This window comes from Ovis aries, chromosome 21 (genome assembly GCF_016772045.2).
Source record: "Ovis aries strain OAR_USU_Benz2616 breed Rambouillet chromosome 21, ARS-UI_Ramb_v3.0, whole genome shotgun sequence".
NCBI lineage: Eukaryota > Metazoa > Chordata > Mammalia > Artiodactyla > Bovidae > Ovis > Ovis aries.
This window is the reverse complement of record NC_056074.1, coordinates 300,962-319,223: the sequence shown is the minus strand read 5'-3', so window position 1 is coordinate 319,223 and position 18,262 is coordinate 300,962. Positions and strand designations below refer to the sequence as shown.

The 18,262-nt window shown below is 37.7% G+C and overlaps 1 protein-coding gene across 1 annotated transcript in view; it reads left to right on the top strand.

Moving 5' to 3' along the window:
- Positions 1-18,262, top strand: part of HEPHL1 (hephaestin like 1) — a 92,354-nt gene that overhangs the window by 30,235 nt on the left and 43,857 nt on the right. The window contains exons 3-6 of the mRNA XM_004019379.5: positions 5,108-5,320; positions 5,945-6,124; positions 12,938-13,192; positions 16,002-16,170. Coding sequence (XP_004019428.2) covers positions 5,108-5,320; positions 5,945-6,124; positions 12,938-13,192; positions 16,002-16,170 — 817 coding nt within the window. The remainder of the gene's footprint in view (positions 1-5,107; positions 5,321-5,944; positions 6,125-12,937; positions 13,193-16,001; positions 16,171-18,262) is intronic.

The window sequence follows — 18,262 nt, the reverse complement described above, 5'->3', positions numbered from 1 at the left end:
TCTATAGTTTTCCTTTCTTATGATATTTTTAATCTGGTTTTGGTATCAAGGTACTGTTTGCTTCACAGGATGAATTTGGGACTATTCCTTTCTCTATTCCCTGAAAGATTCTGTAATGGACTGGCATCATTTCTTCTCAGTATTTCATAGAATTTATAAGTGAAACCATCTGAGCCTGGGTTTTCTTTGAGGGGAGAGTCTTCATTGTGAAACAGTTTCTTTGTGTATTAGGTCTATTTCAATTTTATTTATTCTTAAGTCAGTTTTAGTAGTTTGTTTCTCTCCAGAAATTTGTCAGTTTTATCTAAGTTTTCTAATACTTTGGCATAAAATTATTTGTAACGGTCCCTTTATAGTCTTTTTAATTTCTGTAAGTAAGAGTGACACCCCATTTTTCATTCCTGGTTTTGGTAACTGGGGCCCTCTCTCTTTCTTGGCAGTCTATATAAAGTTTTCTCAATTTTGTTGATCATTTTCAAGGAACTAACTAACTTCTGGATTCATCTATTTTACAGTTTTCTATTTCCTCCTTCACTGATTTCTGCTGCAAAACTTATGTGTGTGGTTTAGTTGCTCAGACATGTCCGACTTTTTGACTGCAGTCTACCAAGCTCCTCTGTCCATGGAATTTTCCAGGGAAGAACTGGAGTGGATAGCCATTCCCACCTGTAGACCATTTTCGATGCTGTGTGGTTTTCATCTTGGGCTTCCCACGTGGCGCTAGTGGTAAAGAACTTGCCTGCCAGTGCAGGAGACATTAGAGACTCAGGTTCAATCCCTTGCTTGGGAAGATCCAGGGAGGAGGGCATAGCAACACACTCCAGTATTCTTGCCTGGAGAATCCCATGGACAGGAGATCCTGGCGGGCTACAGGCCATAGGGTCTCAAAGAGTCAAACTGAAGTGATTTGGAATGCACGCACAGTTTTCCTCTATATCAGGGACTGGCAACCTATGGTCCACTGGACATGTTTTTATATAGCCCATGAGTTAAGAATGCTTTATATATATATGAAGTTGGGTGAAAAACTAAGATTTTGAGACAGAAACCTGCAAAGCCTAAAATATTTATACTCAGACTCTTCACAGGAAACATTTTCTGAACCTAGCTGTATATGAATATACTATCATTTACTTTTCTGTTACATTCTTGATAGGTATTTGAGTGGTCTGCTGTGTTTTGACTCCTGAGAAATACTGCTGTGAACATTCTTGTACATGTTTTCTGCTCCAGTTGCATATGTTTCTCTAAGAAACATATCTAAGAGTGAAAATATACATACCTACATTTCAAATTTAGTAGGTAACTCTGGTTTTCCAAAGTGGTTGTACCAATTATATTCCTAACAGCAGTGTACGAAAATTCCAGTTGCTGTACATTCCCAACAACACTGAATACTACCAACTTTAGAAATTTTTGCCTGTTTGTTAGGTCCATAGTGCTATATCATTGTCATTGTAATCTAGGGTTTCCCTGTAATGAAATTTATTAAATTAAGTATTTTTTTTTTCTAAATACTGATCCCATACCAATACCTTTACTATTTTCCTATGGGATTTTCTTTCTTTCTTTTTTTTTGTCACTTAGTTGAAAGAGTACTTTATTTTGAATATGAATCCTTTCATCAGTTATGTATGTCATGAATATGTGACTTGCTCTTTCATTCTTTTAAGGTATCTTTTAATGAACAGAACTTCTTAACTTTCTTTTTTGTTTGTTTTCTTTTTAAAATTAATTTATTTACTATAATTGGAGGCTAATTTCTTTACAATATTGTAGTGCTTTTTGCCGTGGCTGATACATGAATCAGCCACGGGTGTACATATGTCTCCCATCCTGAACCCCCTCCACCACCCTCCTTATCCCATCCCTCAGAGTTGTCCTAGTGCACCGGCTTTGAGTGCCCTGCTTTCATGCATCAAACTTGGACTAGTGATCTGTTTCACACATGATAATATACATGTTTCAACGCTATTCTCTCAAATCATCCCACCCTTACCTTCTCCCACAGAGTCCAAAACTCTGTTCTTTATATCTGTGTCTCTTTTGCTGTCTCAAATATAGGGTCATCATTACCATCTTTCTAAATTCCATATATATGCATTAATATACTGTATTGGTGTTTTTCTTTCTGACTTACTTCACTTTGTATGATAAGCTTCAGTTTCATCCACCTCATTAGAACTGAATCAAATGCGTTCTTTTTAATAGCTGAGTAATATTCCACTGTGTATATGTTCCACAGCTTTCTTATCCATTCGTCTGCTGATGGACATCTAGGTTGTGTCCATGTCCTGGCTATTGTAAACAGTGCTGTGATGAATATTGGGGTACACGTGTCTCTTTCAATTCTGGTTTCGTCAGTGTGTATGCCCTGCAGGGATTGCTAGGTCATATGGCAGTTCTATTTCCAGGTTATTTTTTTTTTAATTTAAATTTATTTATTTTAATTGGGGGCTAATTACTTCACAATATTGTATGGGTTCTGCCACACATCAACATGAATCCACCAGGGGCGTACAAGTGTTCCCCATCCTGAACCTCCTTCCCATATCCCTTCCCGTACCATCCCTCCAGGTCATCCCAGTGCACCAGCCCCAAGCAATTTCCAGTTTTTTAAGGAATCTCCACACTGTTCTGTATAGTGACTGTACTAGTTTGCATTCCCACCAACAGTGTATGAGGATTCCCTTTTCTTCATCCCCTTTCCAGCATTTATTGCTTGTAGACTTTTGGATAGCAGCCATTCTGACCGGTATGAGATGGTACCTCATTGTGGTTTTGATTTGCATTTCTCTGATAATGAGTGATGTTGAGCATCTTTTCATGTGTTTGTTAGCCATCTGTATGTCTTCTTTGGAGAAACGTCTGTTTAGTTCTTTGGCCCATTTTTTAATTGGGTCATTTATTTTTCTTGAATTGAGCTGCAGGAGTTGCTTGTGTATTTTTGAGATTAATTCTTTGTCCATTGCTTCATTTGCCATTATTTCCTCCCATTCTGAAGGCTGTCTTTTCACTTTGCTTAAGTTTCCTTCATTGTGCAATAGCTCATAAGGGTAATTGTGGTAAAAATTTGTCAGAGCTTTCTTTAACAATCAGTACATCTTATAATTGTTTTAAAAAGCTTCCTACTCTAAAATCATGAAGATATTCTCCCATTTTACCTTCTTAAAGCTTTACAGTTTTACCTTTTACCTTAAGGACTTGAATTCACCTGGAACCGGCTTCTATTTAACCTGTTGTTGTCGCTATTGTTCAGTCACTAAGTAGTGTCTGACTCTCGTGACACCATGAACTGCAGCATGCCAGTATTCCCCGTCCTTCACTATCTCCTGGAGCTTGCTCAAACTCATGTTCATTGAGTTGGTGATGCCATCCACCATCTTGTCCTCCATCGCCCCCTTCTCCTCTTGCCTTCAGTCTTTCCCAGCATCAGGATCTTTTCCAATGAGTCAGCTCTTCACATCAGGTGGACAAAGTATTAGAGCTTCAGCTTTAGCATCAGTCTTTCCAGTGAATATTCAGGGTTGATTTCCATTAGAATGGACTGGTTTGATCTCTTTGCAGTCAAGAATCTCCAGCACCACAATTTGAAAGCATCAATTCCTCAATGCTCAGCCTTCTTTATGGTCCAACTCTCACTTCTGTACATAATGACTGAAAAAAAAAATTGCTTTGACTAGATGGACCTTTGTAGGAAAAATGATGAGTCTGTTTTTTAATACACTGTCCAGGTTTGTCATAGCTTTCCTTCCAAGGAACTGGTGTCTGTTAATTTCATGGCTGCAGTCACTGTCTGCAGTGATTTTGGAGCCCAAGAAAAGAAAATCTGCCACTATTTCCATCTTTTCTCCATCTGTTTGCCATAAAATGATGAGCACAAATGCCATGATGTTAGTTTTTTGAAAATTGAGTTTTAAGCCAAGTTTTTCACGTTTGTCTTTCACCTTTATTAGAGGTTCTTTAGTTCCTCTTTGCTTTCTGCCATTAGGGTGGTGTCATCTGCATATCTGAGGTTGTTGATATTTCTCCTGGTAATCTTGATTCCAGCTTGTGCTTCATCCAGCCCAGCCTTTCACATGATATTCTCTGCATAAATACACAAGGTGACAATATACAGCCTTGATATACTCCTTTCCCCATTTTGAATCAGTCCATTGTTCCGTGTAAAGTTCTAACTGTTGCTTCTTGGCCCGCGCACAGGTTTCTCAGGAGACAGGTAAAGTGGTTTGATATTTGCATCTCTTTAAGAATTTTCTGCAGTGTGTTGTGATCCCCACAGTCAAGTCAATGAAGCAGAAGTAGATGTTTTTCTGGAATTCCTTTGCCAACATAAATTAAACCATAGAGAAAGCAAGGGAACTCCAGAGAAACATCTACTTCTGCTTCATTGACTACATAAAAGCCTTTGCCTTTTCTAAGCCCAGCTTGTACATCTAGAAGCTCTCAGTTCACATACTGCTGAAGCCTAGCTTGAAGAATTTTGAGCATAATCTTATTAACATGTGAAATGAGCATGATTGTCTGTTACTGTGAATATTCTTTGGTATTGCTCTTCTTTGGGATTAGAATGAAAACCAGTCTTTTCCAGTCTTGTAGACATTGCTGAGTTTTCAAATTTGCTGGCGTATTGAGTGCAGCACTTTAATTAACAGCATCATCTTTTAGGACTTTAAATAGCTCAGTTAGAATTCTACAACCTCCACTAGCTTCGTTTGCAGTAATGTTTCCTGAGGCCCACTTGACTTCATAGACCAAGATGTCTGGCTCTAGGTGACTACAGCATTGTGGTTTTCTAAGTCATTAAGATCTTTTTGGTATAATTCTTCGGTGTATTCTTGTATACCTTTTCTTAATCTTTTCTTAAAAATTTACTAGGTATCTGACTCTGTATACACAATATACAATGCCTCACATAGTTCTTACATCTCTGTGGGGTAGATTCCAGCTTTATTGGTAGAAAACCAAGGCAGTGAGAATTTAAGTAACAAGTGTCAAGTCCCGTAGCAAATAAATTTTAGCTGATATATGTTTGATTTCAAAGCTCTGGCCCTTTCCACTATAATGTGTGATCTCTGTGTTTTAACTGTTTCATTTTTCTTGAAAGGAGCCCTGTATCCAGATGGAACATCTGGAAGGAACAAGGATGATGACATGGTTCCTCCTGGCAAAAACTATACCTACGTCTGGCCAGTGAGAGAAGAATATGCTCCTGCCCCAGCAGATGCAAACTGCCTGACTTGGGTGTACCATTCACATATTGATGCCCCTAAGGACATCTGTTCTGGGCTAATTGGCCCACTGCTGGTGTGCAAAGAAGGTAAGATGTTTTCTCCCCCTCTGTGCCTAGAAACCTCTTCCCAAGTGTGCTGAAAAGTGTAATATAGTCTTCAGGTCTTTTCTTGCCCACCCACCTTGTATTACACAGATTGTGTCTCTTCTTCCAAACTTTCTGTAAGATTAAAGAAATTCTCCTAACATAGAAGATCCATAGCAGGGAGAATAACACAGACTTCTGCCTAAAACCATCATAGCATTCTGAAACTTATATGCAAAAACTACACACTGACACCACACATAGGAAACTGTAAAATGTACTCAAATAACCAGGGATACTTTGCTTTATTATTTCACCCACATAATCACCTTGTTGCTTGGTACCCTATTAATTGATTTAATGTATCTATGTTTTATCAATAAAGTATATTTCTTTTAAGGATAGCCAGGTTTCCAAGTCTGTGGTTGTGAGAATTTCTGTTTCATGACTTTTCTATGGTTCTGTCATTTCCATCAAAGCCCTTCACTGCTTTTATGTTGTGGGTTACTCGTGTAGATATAGGTCTTTGAAAATCTTCACATTTATCTGATACTATTGACAGGAAGAAAAGCTCACCTTGGTTTAGTCCACTTTGAACTTTTCCTACTCCTTTAATGTTCCTGATAGGTATCCTGCACAGCTATTCAGGAACAAGGACTGATGTAGACCGGGAGTTTGTTATAATGTTCACTCTTGTGGATGAGAATCAAAGCTGGTACCTCGATGAAAATATCAGACAATTCTGCACTGATCCTGATTCAGTTGACAAAGAAGATGCTGTTTTCCAGAGAAGTAACAAAATGCATGGTGAGTGTCTCCCATGTTATCAAGTACATACCAACTGTCTTTTGTGTATCTGGCACTACAAGGGATACAAAACGCATAGAAGTAGCAAACCGAGCTTTCCAAGATTTATAACTTAGTGATGAGAATAATAAGAAAGTGATGCAACATAATACCAGTCAGAACCTAAAGCAAAGAAGAAGAAAGGAACAGAGAGGAGTCACAAGAATGGAGAGCAATGAACAAAATGGTAATAAGCACATACTTATCAACAATTAAATGTAAATAGACTACATTCTCAAATCAAAAGACACAGAGGAACTAAATAGATTAAACAGCAACAACAACCAAGCCAAGACGTATCTATTACATTACCTACAAAAGACACACTTTAATTGTAAGGACACATATAGACGGACACTGAATGGATGGAAAAAATTATTCCATGCAAATAGAAACCAAAAGAAAGGTGGAGTAGCTACACTTACATCAGACTTTAAATTGACTTTAAAACAAGGGCTATTGTAAGATACCAAGAATGGTGTACATAATTACAAAGGGGTAAATTCAACAAGAATAGATAACATTTAAAATATTCATGCACCCAACATAGAAAAACTTATATATATATAAAGCAAATACTAACAGACATAAAGGGCAAAACAGATAACAATACATAATAATAAAGTACTTTAAAACCCTACTTATATCAATGTAGGTGTCCAGAAAGAAAATCAATTAGGAAATATTGGCGTTAAACAACATGTTAGGTCAGATGGACTTAACAGATATTTATAGCACATTCCATCCAAAAACAATAGGATACTCATCCTTCTCAAGAGCACATGGAACATTTTTCAAGACAGGGCATATGTTAGGCCCCAAATAAGTCTTAATACACTTCAGAGGACTGAAATCATATAAAGCATCTTTTCTGATCACAATGGTATGAAATTAATTATATGAATAAAACTGGAAAATTTACAAACGTGTGGAATTAAACAGCATGTTACTGAACAGTCAATAGGTTGAATAAGAACTCTAAAAAGAAATTTTTAAAAAGCTTGAAACAAATGAAAATGGAACTGTAATATATAAAATTTTATGGGATACAGCAAAAAGAATTCTAAGGGGGAAGTTCATATTGATAAATGCCTCAGAAAACAAGAAAAGTTTCAAGTAAGCAAGCTAACTTTACACCTCAAGAACTAGATAAAGAACAAATTGAGCCCAAAATTACTAGAAGAAAGGAAATAAAGAAGATTAGAGCAGAAAGGGCAAAACAAAAATGAAATAGACACTAAAATAATTAATTAGACTCACTAAGAAAAAAGAGAAAGAACTCAAATAAGCAAAATCAGAAATGAAAGATGAGAAACACAAAGGATGATAAGAGATTACCATGAACAAATATACGCCAACATGTTGGATAACCTATAAGAAATGCATGCTGCTGCTAAGTCGCTTCAGTAGTGTCCGACTCTGTGTGACCCCAGAGATGGCAGCCCACCAGGCTCTCCCGTCCCTGGGATTCTCCAGGCAAGAACACTGGAGTGGGTTGCCATTTCCTTCTCCAATGCATCAAAGTGAAAAGTGAAAGTGAAGTCACTCAGTCGTGTCCGACTCTTCGTGACCCCATGGGCTGCAGCCTACCAGGCTCCTCCGTCCATGGGATTTTCAAGGCAAGAGTACTGGGGTAGGGTGCCATTGCCTTCTCCAATAAGAAATGCATAAGTTCCTAGAAACATACAGCCCACCAAGACTGAATCATGATGGAATAGACTCTGAACAGACTGATTAATAGCAAGTAGTAATCAGTAATCAAAAACCTTTCAACTAACAAAAGTCCAGGAACAGATGGCTTCTTTGGTTAATTCCATCAAACATTCAAAGAAGAATTAATACCAATTCTTCTCAGAATCTTCCCAAAAACAGAAGAGGGAAAAACTCTTCCAAACATGTTTTATGAAGCCAGCATTGTGTTGATACCAAAACCAGACAAGGATGCCACACAAAAACAGAAAAAATACAGGCTAATATTCCTGATGAAAATAGATGTAAAAATTCTCGACAAAATATCAGCAAGCCAGATTCAGCAATACATTAAAAGTTTCATAACCATGATTAAGTGAGATTTATTCCAAGAATGAAAGGATGTTCAGCTTCCACAAATCCATTAAAGTTGTATGCCACAATAATAAAATTAAGCATAAAAATAAATGATTATCACAATAGACATAGAAAAAGCATCTGACAAAATTCAACATCCATTTACAATAAAAACGCTTAACAGAGTATAAATGGAACACACCTTAACATGATAAAGACCATATATGACAAGCCCACAGCTAAGGTTATACTCAATGGCAAAAGCTGAAAGCTAGTCCTCTAAGGTCAGGAACAAGAGAAGGATGCACACTGTTGCCACTTTTATTCAACATGGTGTTGGAAGTCCTAGCCAGAGCAGTTAGGCAAGGAAAAGAAATCTGAATCTGAAACAAAGAAGTAACTGTTTCTATTTGCAGATGACATGATATTACATATAGAAAAGCTAAAGACCAGTAAATTAGAGGGATATAAAATCAATACACAAAAATCTGTTGCACTTCTTTACATTAATAATGAATTATCTGAAAGAGAAGTTAAGAAAGCAATCTCATTTACAATTTCATCAAAGGAATAAAATATCTAGGAATAAATTTAACCAAAGAGGTGAAAACCCCATATATTGAAAACTATGATATTAATAAAAAACAATTTAAGAAGACACAAATAAGTGGAAAGATATTTTGTGTCCATGGAGTAGATGAATTAACATTGTTAAAATACTCATTGTTAAAATATTCAAGGCAATCTATAGATACAGTGCAATCCCTATTTCAATCTCAATGGTATGTCATTTTTACAAAAATAGAAAAAACAATCTAAAATTTGTATGGAACCACTAAAGACCCTGAATAGCCAAAATAATCTTAAAAAAGAACAAAGCTAGAAGGATTGTGCTCCTTGATTTTATTACAAAACTATACTGATTCAAACATCTATTTCTGTTCTATTGACTATGCCAAAGCCTTTGACTGTGCAGATCACAATAAATTGTGGAAAATTCTTAAAGAGATAGGAATACCAGACCACCTGATCTGCCTCTTGAGAAATCTGTATGCAGGTCAGGAAGTAACAGTTAGAACTGGACATGGAACAACAGACTGGGTCCAAATAGGAAAAGGAGTACATCAAGACTGTATACTGTCACCCTGCTTATTTAACTTATATGCAGAGTACATCATGAGAAACGCCGGGCTGGAGGAAGCACAAGCTAGAATCAAGATTGCCAGGAGAAATATCAATAACCTTAGATATGCAGATGACACCATTCTTATGGCAGAAAGTGAAGAAGAACTAAACAGTCTCTTGATGAAAGTGAAAGAGGAGAGTGAAAAAGTTGGCTTAAAGCTCAACATCAGAAAACTAAGATCATGCATCCAGTCCCATCACTTCCTGGGAAATAGATGGAGAAGCAGAGGAAACAATGTCAGACTTTATTTTTCTAGGTTCCCAAATCACTGCAGGTGGTGATTACAACCATGAAATTAAAAGATGCTTACTCCTTGGAAGGAAAGTTATGACCAACCTAGACAGCATATTAAAAACAGAGACATTACTTTGCCAACAAAGGTCCATTTAGTCAAGGCTATGGTTTTCCCAGAGGTCATGTATGGCTGTGAGAGTTGGACTACAAAGAAAGCTGAGGGCCAAAGAATTGATGCTTTTGAATTGTGATGTTGGAGAAGACTCTTGAGAGTCCCTTGGACTGCAAGGAGATCCAACCTGTCCATCCTAAAGGAAATCAGTCCTGAATATTCACTGGAAGGACTGATGCTGAAGCTGAATGCAAAAAGCTGATGCAAAGAGCTGATGCGAAGAGCTGACTCATTTGAAAAGACCCTGATGTTGGGAAAGATTGAGGGCAGGAGGAGAAGGGGATGACAGAGGATGAGATGGCTGGATGGCATCACCGACTCGATGGACATGGATTTGGGTAGACTCCGGGAGTTGGTGATGGACAGGGAGGCCTGGCATGCTGCCTTTCATGGAGTTACAAAGAGTTGAACATGACTGAGCGACTGAACAGAACTCAGCTGATAGTAATTTGATATTGGCATAAAAACAGACACAGAGATCAATGGAACAGAATAGAGAGCCGTGAAATAAGCCCGTGCAAGTATATATAGGAGGAAAAGGACAGTCTCTTCAGTAAATGGTGTTGGGAAAATTGAACAGCCACATGCAAAAGAGTGAAACTGGACCACTATCTTACATATATGCAAAAATTAACTCAAGTTGAATTAAAGACTAGAAAGTAAGATCTGAAAGTATAGAACTCCTATAAGAAAACATAGGTAGTGAGCTCCTTGACATAGGTCTTGGTGGTGATTTTTTGAATCTGACACCAAAGCAAAAGCAATAAAAGCAAAAATAAACAAGTAGAACTATATCAAACTAAAAACTTCTAAAAACTAAAAACAAGCAAAGGAAACCATCAATGAGGAAAAGCAACCAACTGAATGGGAGAAAATATTTGCAAATCATACACCTGATAAGGAAATAATATCCAAAATATAAAGAACACATACAATTCAGTAACAAAAAGCCAAACAACCCTATTTTAAAAATGAACAGAATATCTGAATAGATATTTTTCTAAATAAGAAATACAGATGGCCAATAGGTACTCAACATCATTACTCATCAGTTCAGTTCAGTTCAGTCCAGTCACTCAGTCGTGTCCGACTCTTTGTGACCCCATGAATCTCAGCACGCCAGGCCTCCCTGTCCATCACCATCTCCCAGAGTTCACTCAGACTCACGTCCATCGAGTCCGTGATGCCATCCAGTCATCTCATCCTTGGTCGTCCCCTTCTCCTCCTGCCCCCAATCCCTCCCAGCATCAGAGTCTTTTCCAATGAGTCAACTCTTCTCTTGAGGTGGCCAAAGTACTGGAGTTTCAGCTTTAGCATCATTCCTTCCATAGAAATCCCAGGGCTGATCTCCTTCAGAATCATTACTCATCAGGGAAATGCAAATCAAAACCACAATGAAATATCATCTCATGCCTGTTAGAATGGCAATTATCAAGAAATAACTAATGTAAATTTGTGTAACCACTATGAAAATCAGTATAGATAAGACTAAAAATAAAAACCTAACATAAGATCCAGCAAATCTACTCATGGGTATTTATCTGAAGAAAATGAAAACACTGATTCAAAAGGGCATACACACCCCTCCATGTTCACTGCAGCATTTTTTATTTTTACAATGGCCAATATATGGAAACAGCCTGTGTCCACTGGTGGATGAATGGACAAAGAAATTGTGGCATATGAAAAGGAATATTAAGTGGAATATTCAGCCATAAAAAAGAATGATCTCTCCATTTGCAACAGTAAGATGGACTTTTAGGGCATTATGCTAAGTGAAATAAGTCAGACACAGAAGGCAAATGCTGTATTATCTTTTTTATATGTGGAATCTAACAAACAAGCAAACTCCTCAAAACCAAGGTCATAGATTCAGAGATCATACTGGTGGTTACAACAGGCAGGGAATGGGGATGAGAGAAATGGGAAAAAAAAAAAAAAACATGCCTCATTCCTTTATGCTGGCTTAAAACTCAACATTCAGAAAACTAAGATCAAGGCATCTGGTCCCATCAGTTCAGGGCAAATAAATGGGGAAACAATAGAAACAGTGACAGACTTTATTTTCTTGGGCTCCAAAAATCACTGCAGATGGTGACTGCAGCCATGAAATTAAAAGACGCTTGCTCCTTGGAAGAAAAGTTTTGACTAACCTAGACAGCATATTAAAAAGCAGAGACATTACTTTGCTAGCAAAGGTCCATCTAGTCAAAGCTATGGATTCTCCAGTAGTCATGTATGGATATGAGAATTAGACCATAAAGAAAGCTGACCACCGAAGAACTGATGCTCTTGAACTGTGGTGTTGGAGAAGACTCTTGAGAGTCCTTTGGACTGCAAGGAGATCCAACCAGTCCATCCTAAAGGAAACCAGTCCTGAATATTCGTTGGAAGGACTGATGCTGAAGCTGAAACTCCAATTCTCTGGCCACGTGATGTGAAGAGCTGACTCACTTGAAAAGACCCTGATGCTGGGAGTGATTGAGGGCAGGAGGAGAAGGGGATGACAGAGGATGAGATGGTTGATGGCATCATGGACTGGATGGACATGAGCTTAAGCAAGCTCCAGTAGTTGGTGATGGACAGGGAAGCCTGGCGTGCTGCAGTCCATGGGTTCACAAAGAATTGGGCACAACTGAGTGACTGACCTGAACTGCCTCATTCCTCCCTTCTAATTATTTCTTTTTCTTGCTGCATACTTTTGTCACTTAAATAGCTACTATATGTCAGCTTTCCCAACGTGAGGTAAGACAGGGTTTCTAGTTACACAGAACAGATCTGGTGGGGATGGTAAATATGCAAATAGAGGAGGAAGTAGGAGGTGGTCAAGCTGTCCTGGAATTATAAACAGCGCTTTGGTTTACTCCTGATCTCACTGTCTTCACAGAGCAGCTCAGGGCTGTGTTCCTATTGCTGATCACTTTTATTGAGTGATTTTCTCTTAAAAAGACTAATGCTTTTCATTCCTTTGGGGACTGCATTTTATCAAAGAAGCCACTTTTTTTTCTGCACAAAAATATTGCAACCCAGTGACCTGTGCTAGTTTTTCAGCTGTGCTAGAGTATGTATTACCATTGTTTCTGGTTCTCCTGGGCTCTGCAGGGGAGTGTCTTTCACTGGTGTTTCTGTTTTTCAGCGCTCAATGGATACCTCTTTGGAAACTTCCCTGAACCTGATATGTGCGTTGGTGAATCAGTGTCCTGGCACCTGTTTGGGATGGGGAATGAGATAGACATCCATTCCATCTATTTTTATGGCAATACCTTCATCAGCAGAGGGCATCGGACTGATGTCGTCAACCTGTTCCCAGCCACCTTCCTGACAGTAGAAATGATAGTTGAGAATCCTGGAAAGTGGATGATAACCTGCCAAGTCAGTGATCACCTCCAAGGTAAAAAGGATGGAGGCCAGTGTGGAAATGGTTACAATGGTACAATTAAACCACACAGTCAATGGTGCTCACTTCAGTGCATGCTATTGGGTGGATTCTTGTCTGTGTTATATTTATTACAATTAAATATTAAACATAGGAAAATGTGTAATGCCTATTTGGCATCTTATTGACAGATATTTATTAATTAATTACCTCCTTATGAACCAGGTAAGAGATGATTGAAAAAATTGATAAGACCTTCCTGGAACCTGAAATCTAGTAGTTAAATATAGTTATACATTTACAAAATGAATAAAATTTGAGGCAGAATGATAAATTTTCTTTGAGCTTTGTCATTTTACTGGAACAGTCAGAGGGACTACCTAATGAGGGGGTCCCTAATCTGAGCCTAGAAGTATGGGTAGGAATTTGATAGATGAGGAAGAAGAAAAAGGCTTTCCAAGTAGGAAAAACAACATGAACTGGGAAAAACACATGGGCAATTATAAATAGAATAAAATTTACAATCAGAAATTGGAATTTATAGATAATCTGGTCCAATCAGAAAAGGATTTCAAGATAATCTGTGCCACCTCCCTATCCAATTCTTGAATTTCCTTTTGGACATCTCTTTAAATTTTTTCTTAAAAAATTTTATATTGGAGTATAATTGATTCATGTATGATGTGTTAGTTTCAGGTGTACAGAAAAATGAGTTATACATATTCAAATATCCATTCTTCTTCAGATTCTTTTCCCGTGTAAGTTTCCCATATTACAGAGTACTGAGTATAGTTACCTGTGCTCTACAGTAGGTCCTTGTTGATGATCTATTTTATATAGAGTGGTGTGTATAACCCCAGCCTAGTAATTGTAGCAGCCCATTTCATCTCTGGGCTGCTCCATGAGAGTTCTTCTTTATATTGAGACACAACCCAATGACAGGTGCAAAATCCTTTGAAAGGTAAAGGTAAGCATTTGTTGACTTAAATACCTGTTGAATGATTCTGTCCAGGTTCCTTGGGACCACATGGAGTAAGTCTACTTAGCTGTCCTTAGGTTCATGTTAGAGGAGTGATGAAGCAGATGTTTTAGAGAGGCAGTTTGGGCCTCAAGGGAGCAGTTTTGAATGGTAAGGCTAAGGAATGTCTGGAAGGTAATGCTTGCATACATGCTGAGTCCCTTCAGTTGTGTTTGTACCTTGTCACCAAGGTCGACTCTTGGCGACCCTATGGACTACAGTCCATCAGGTTCCTCTGTCTGTGGGATTCTCCAGGCAAGAATACTGGAGTGGGTTGCTATGCCCTCCTCCAGGGGATCTTCCCAACCCAGGAACTGAACTCAGGTATATGACTTCTCCTGCATTGGCAGTCAGGTTCTTGACCATTAACACTATCTGGGAAGCCCCTGGAAGGTAATAGCAAGCCCTTTTAGATCATTAGACACAAGTGACTTAAGAAGATTTAGGAAGCTAAATATGTCTTTATGCAGAGAAGACTCAGTGGAGAGATTCTGGCTACTGGATGCCAGTTAAGAAACACTGGCAACATTAAAGTTAAGATACATTAAAGGTTTGGCCTAAGAAGAGAAAAAGAAAATGTTATGAGTTGGATAAACATGGAGTAAATAATGTATGATTCAATTTGGATCCTAACTACACACAGTCACCACAAGGACAGCTATGCAGCACTTCAGCACTGCTTTCATAACACATTTGTTATTCCCCTCAACCCTAAAGCAAGCCTCACATTTGTCCACTGGGTTATTCCAGATAAATTCAATTCAACAAATGTTGAGTTGCTCAGTTAATATGTATCAGATACTCTCCTGAGAAGACAAAGATGAACATGACAGTCACTATTCTCCACCCCACTCTAGACTTTATTGAGGTATAATTGATAAATAGGAATTATATGTAAATTCCTTGATGTTTTGATATAAGGTATAAACTTTTTAAACTACACACAAGCTAATTAATATATCAATTACTTACATAGTTAAACTTTGTGAAGTTGGTGATGTTGAGAACACTTGAGATCTCAAAGAATACAAAATTTCAGTTATGCAAGACAAATGGTCCTCGGGATCTAATGGTGACTGCTATCAAAAATACTGTGTTGTATACTTGAAATTCCCTAAAAGGTAGATTGTAGGTGTTCTCCACAGAAGATCCTTAAATTTGAGAAGAAATTAGTTTTAAAATCAAGGCATTAGCAGCCATTTGAAATTAGATTCTTAAATTTGGCCAGTAGTTGTAGACATAAGCTGGAATACATTACTGAAATACAACATTTACTAAATTGTCCATACTCTCAGAAAAAAATGTTTAAAATTGGAAGATAGGTATAATTCAATTTTAAAATTAGCAATCACCTCTAGAGATAACGGTGTCACATTTTGATGAATATCTTCCCTATTCTCTATACCTTTATATATGAATGCATAGTCTTTCCAGACTTTACCAGTTTGATAACTTAACAACAGTATCACTTGATTACTATTAAGGTTGAACTTTTTTGTTGTTGTTTGTTCTTGGGCCAATAGTATTTCTTTTGTGGATAACCTATAAATGTTTTGCTCATTTTCTATTGAAATATTTACTTTTTTCTTTCTTATTTATCAAAGATATTTACGTATTAATCTTTTGTCATATGTGTTAAAATACTCCTCTACCCACTGTTTATTTTTACTTTTAACGTTGTTTATGGTCCTACTTTCTGTACAAAAGTTTTAAATTTCATGAAGTCAAATAAATCAGTCTATTCTTCCTCTCTGACTGCTTTTGGAGCATTTATACATTGGCTCTTGGTTTTCCTCTGTTTTATAGCTGGCATGCTGGGGCAATACAATGTTGGGAACTGCAAAAGTGGTATTTCTCACCCTAAGATGAAGGGTCAACAAAGGCACTACTTTATAGCAGCTGAAAAAATTCTTTGGGATTATGGTCCTCAAGGCTATGACAAATTCAGTGGTCTTCCCCTAAATGCCTCTGGCAGGTAAGCTCTCTTTGCTGATGTTTCTAAGCCTCTCATAAGAGAGGCATCTGTTAGACTTTTTGCTGCGATCTCATTTGTGTTCCAGGCACTGTTCTTATGAGTACATATTGCATAGATGGCACAATAGCATCGTTTAAGAAGCTCTGAGTCCCAAAATGTATATACTGCTGAGAATTGTATATACAATTGTATATACTGCAGATAACTTCAGAGTATCTCAGAGCTATGGTTTTTTCAGTAGTCATGTATGGATGTGAGAGTTGGACTATAAAGAAAGCTGTCCCCCGAAGAATTGATGCTTATGAACTGTGGTGCTAGAGAAGACTCTTGAAAGTCCCTTGGACTGCAAGGAGTTCTAAACAGTCTATCCTAGAGGAAATCAGTCCTGAATATTCATTGGAAGGACTGATGCTGAAGCTGAAACTCCAATACTTTGGCCACCTGATGTGAAGAGCTGACTCACTGGAAAAGACCCTGATGTTGGGAAAGATTGAAGACAGGAGGAAGAAGGGGACAACAGAGAATGAGATGGTTAGATGGCATCACTGACTCCATGGACATGAGTTTGGGTGAACTCCGGGAGTTGGTGATGGACAGGGAGGCCTGGCGTGCTGCCGTCCATGGGGTCACAATGAGTTGGACATGACCGAGCGACTGAACTGAACTGAACCATTTATTGCTTTATGATTTGCTGACCAAATCAAAGCACTAGATTCATTTATTCATCCATCAAACACTTCAGAAGCATCTACTATGTGCAAGTTGCAGCATTAAGTGCCATGAGAATTACTAAGCCTACAGAGAACAGACTAAGGTCTTATACATATTAAGCAGAAATAAGTCAGGACTCTCAGTGGAGTTGAAATAGCCAAGGAAGGTTACCCTTTTTGGTTTGAGGACAGCCTGATATAAGTGAAGCCCCTTCTGCCCAGACTTCATATTCCTCCCTGTCCAGTACAATGCCACTTTCCTCCTTCAAAATCTAACTCCACTGTAACTTCTTAAGTAAAGTCTCCCTGACACCTGAGTAATTTTCTCTGGGCTTCCATAGCATGTAATATTTTTCAAATTGAATCTAACAATTTATTAAGTGGATGAAGACCCCGGTGACATTTATTGTAGGATCATATGCAAATATGTCTAGGAAAGCATTACAAAATATACAGTATGATATCAACAAGTATTGCTCTTACCCTGTAATCCTTTTCATGTTTGAGGGAATGTTTAAAAAATTGTCTTTGTGATCAATAAGATTCCTTTTGTTTCTTTCATTATAAATTTCATTCATTCTTTCACCAAAGTGACAACCTTTAACCTTGCCTGAAGAATTTGTGTGGACCACCTATGAAAAACTCTTTGATATCAATATCCCCTATTGACTAGTATTTTCCCATAAACAGAATAGTGAAAATTAACATTGAGAATTATGTCTTAGAAGCCTTCCAAAATTAGAAAGCACCTTATAAAATATGAAATATTAAGCTATATTCAATGGATATTTAATGTAATATGTGAAAACACAATGTACTAAGTGACATGAGAGATGCAGAAAGGTCTAAGATAATGTTCCTGATCTCAGGTACAGAAAGAAGCTGAATATACAGAAGAAAAGTAACTTTGCAAGTTACAAATAATATTAAGATGAGCTGTCCAGACAGTGAGTTGTCTGGGCTTTAAGAGAGAGCTAATATAGCCAGAAATACATCACAAAGGAAGTGAAACTTAAGTAGGGTCTTTTTTTTTTTTTCTGAGTTGTTTTCTTAAAAAACAACTTATTTATTTATTTATTTATTTATTTTAAATTTTACTTTACAATACTGTATTGGTTTTGCCATACATTGATATGAATCAGCCACGGGTGTACATGAGTTCCCAATCCTGAACCCCTCTCCCACCTCTCTCCCCATATCATCTCTCTGGGTCATCCCAGTGCACCAGCCCCAAGCATCCTATATCCTGTATTGAACCTAGACTGGCGATTCATTTCTTACATGATAGTATACGTGTTTCAATGCCATTCTCCTAAATTATCCCACCCTCTCCCTCTCCCACAGAGTCCAAAAGTTTGTACTATGCGTCTGTGTCTCTTTTG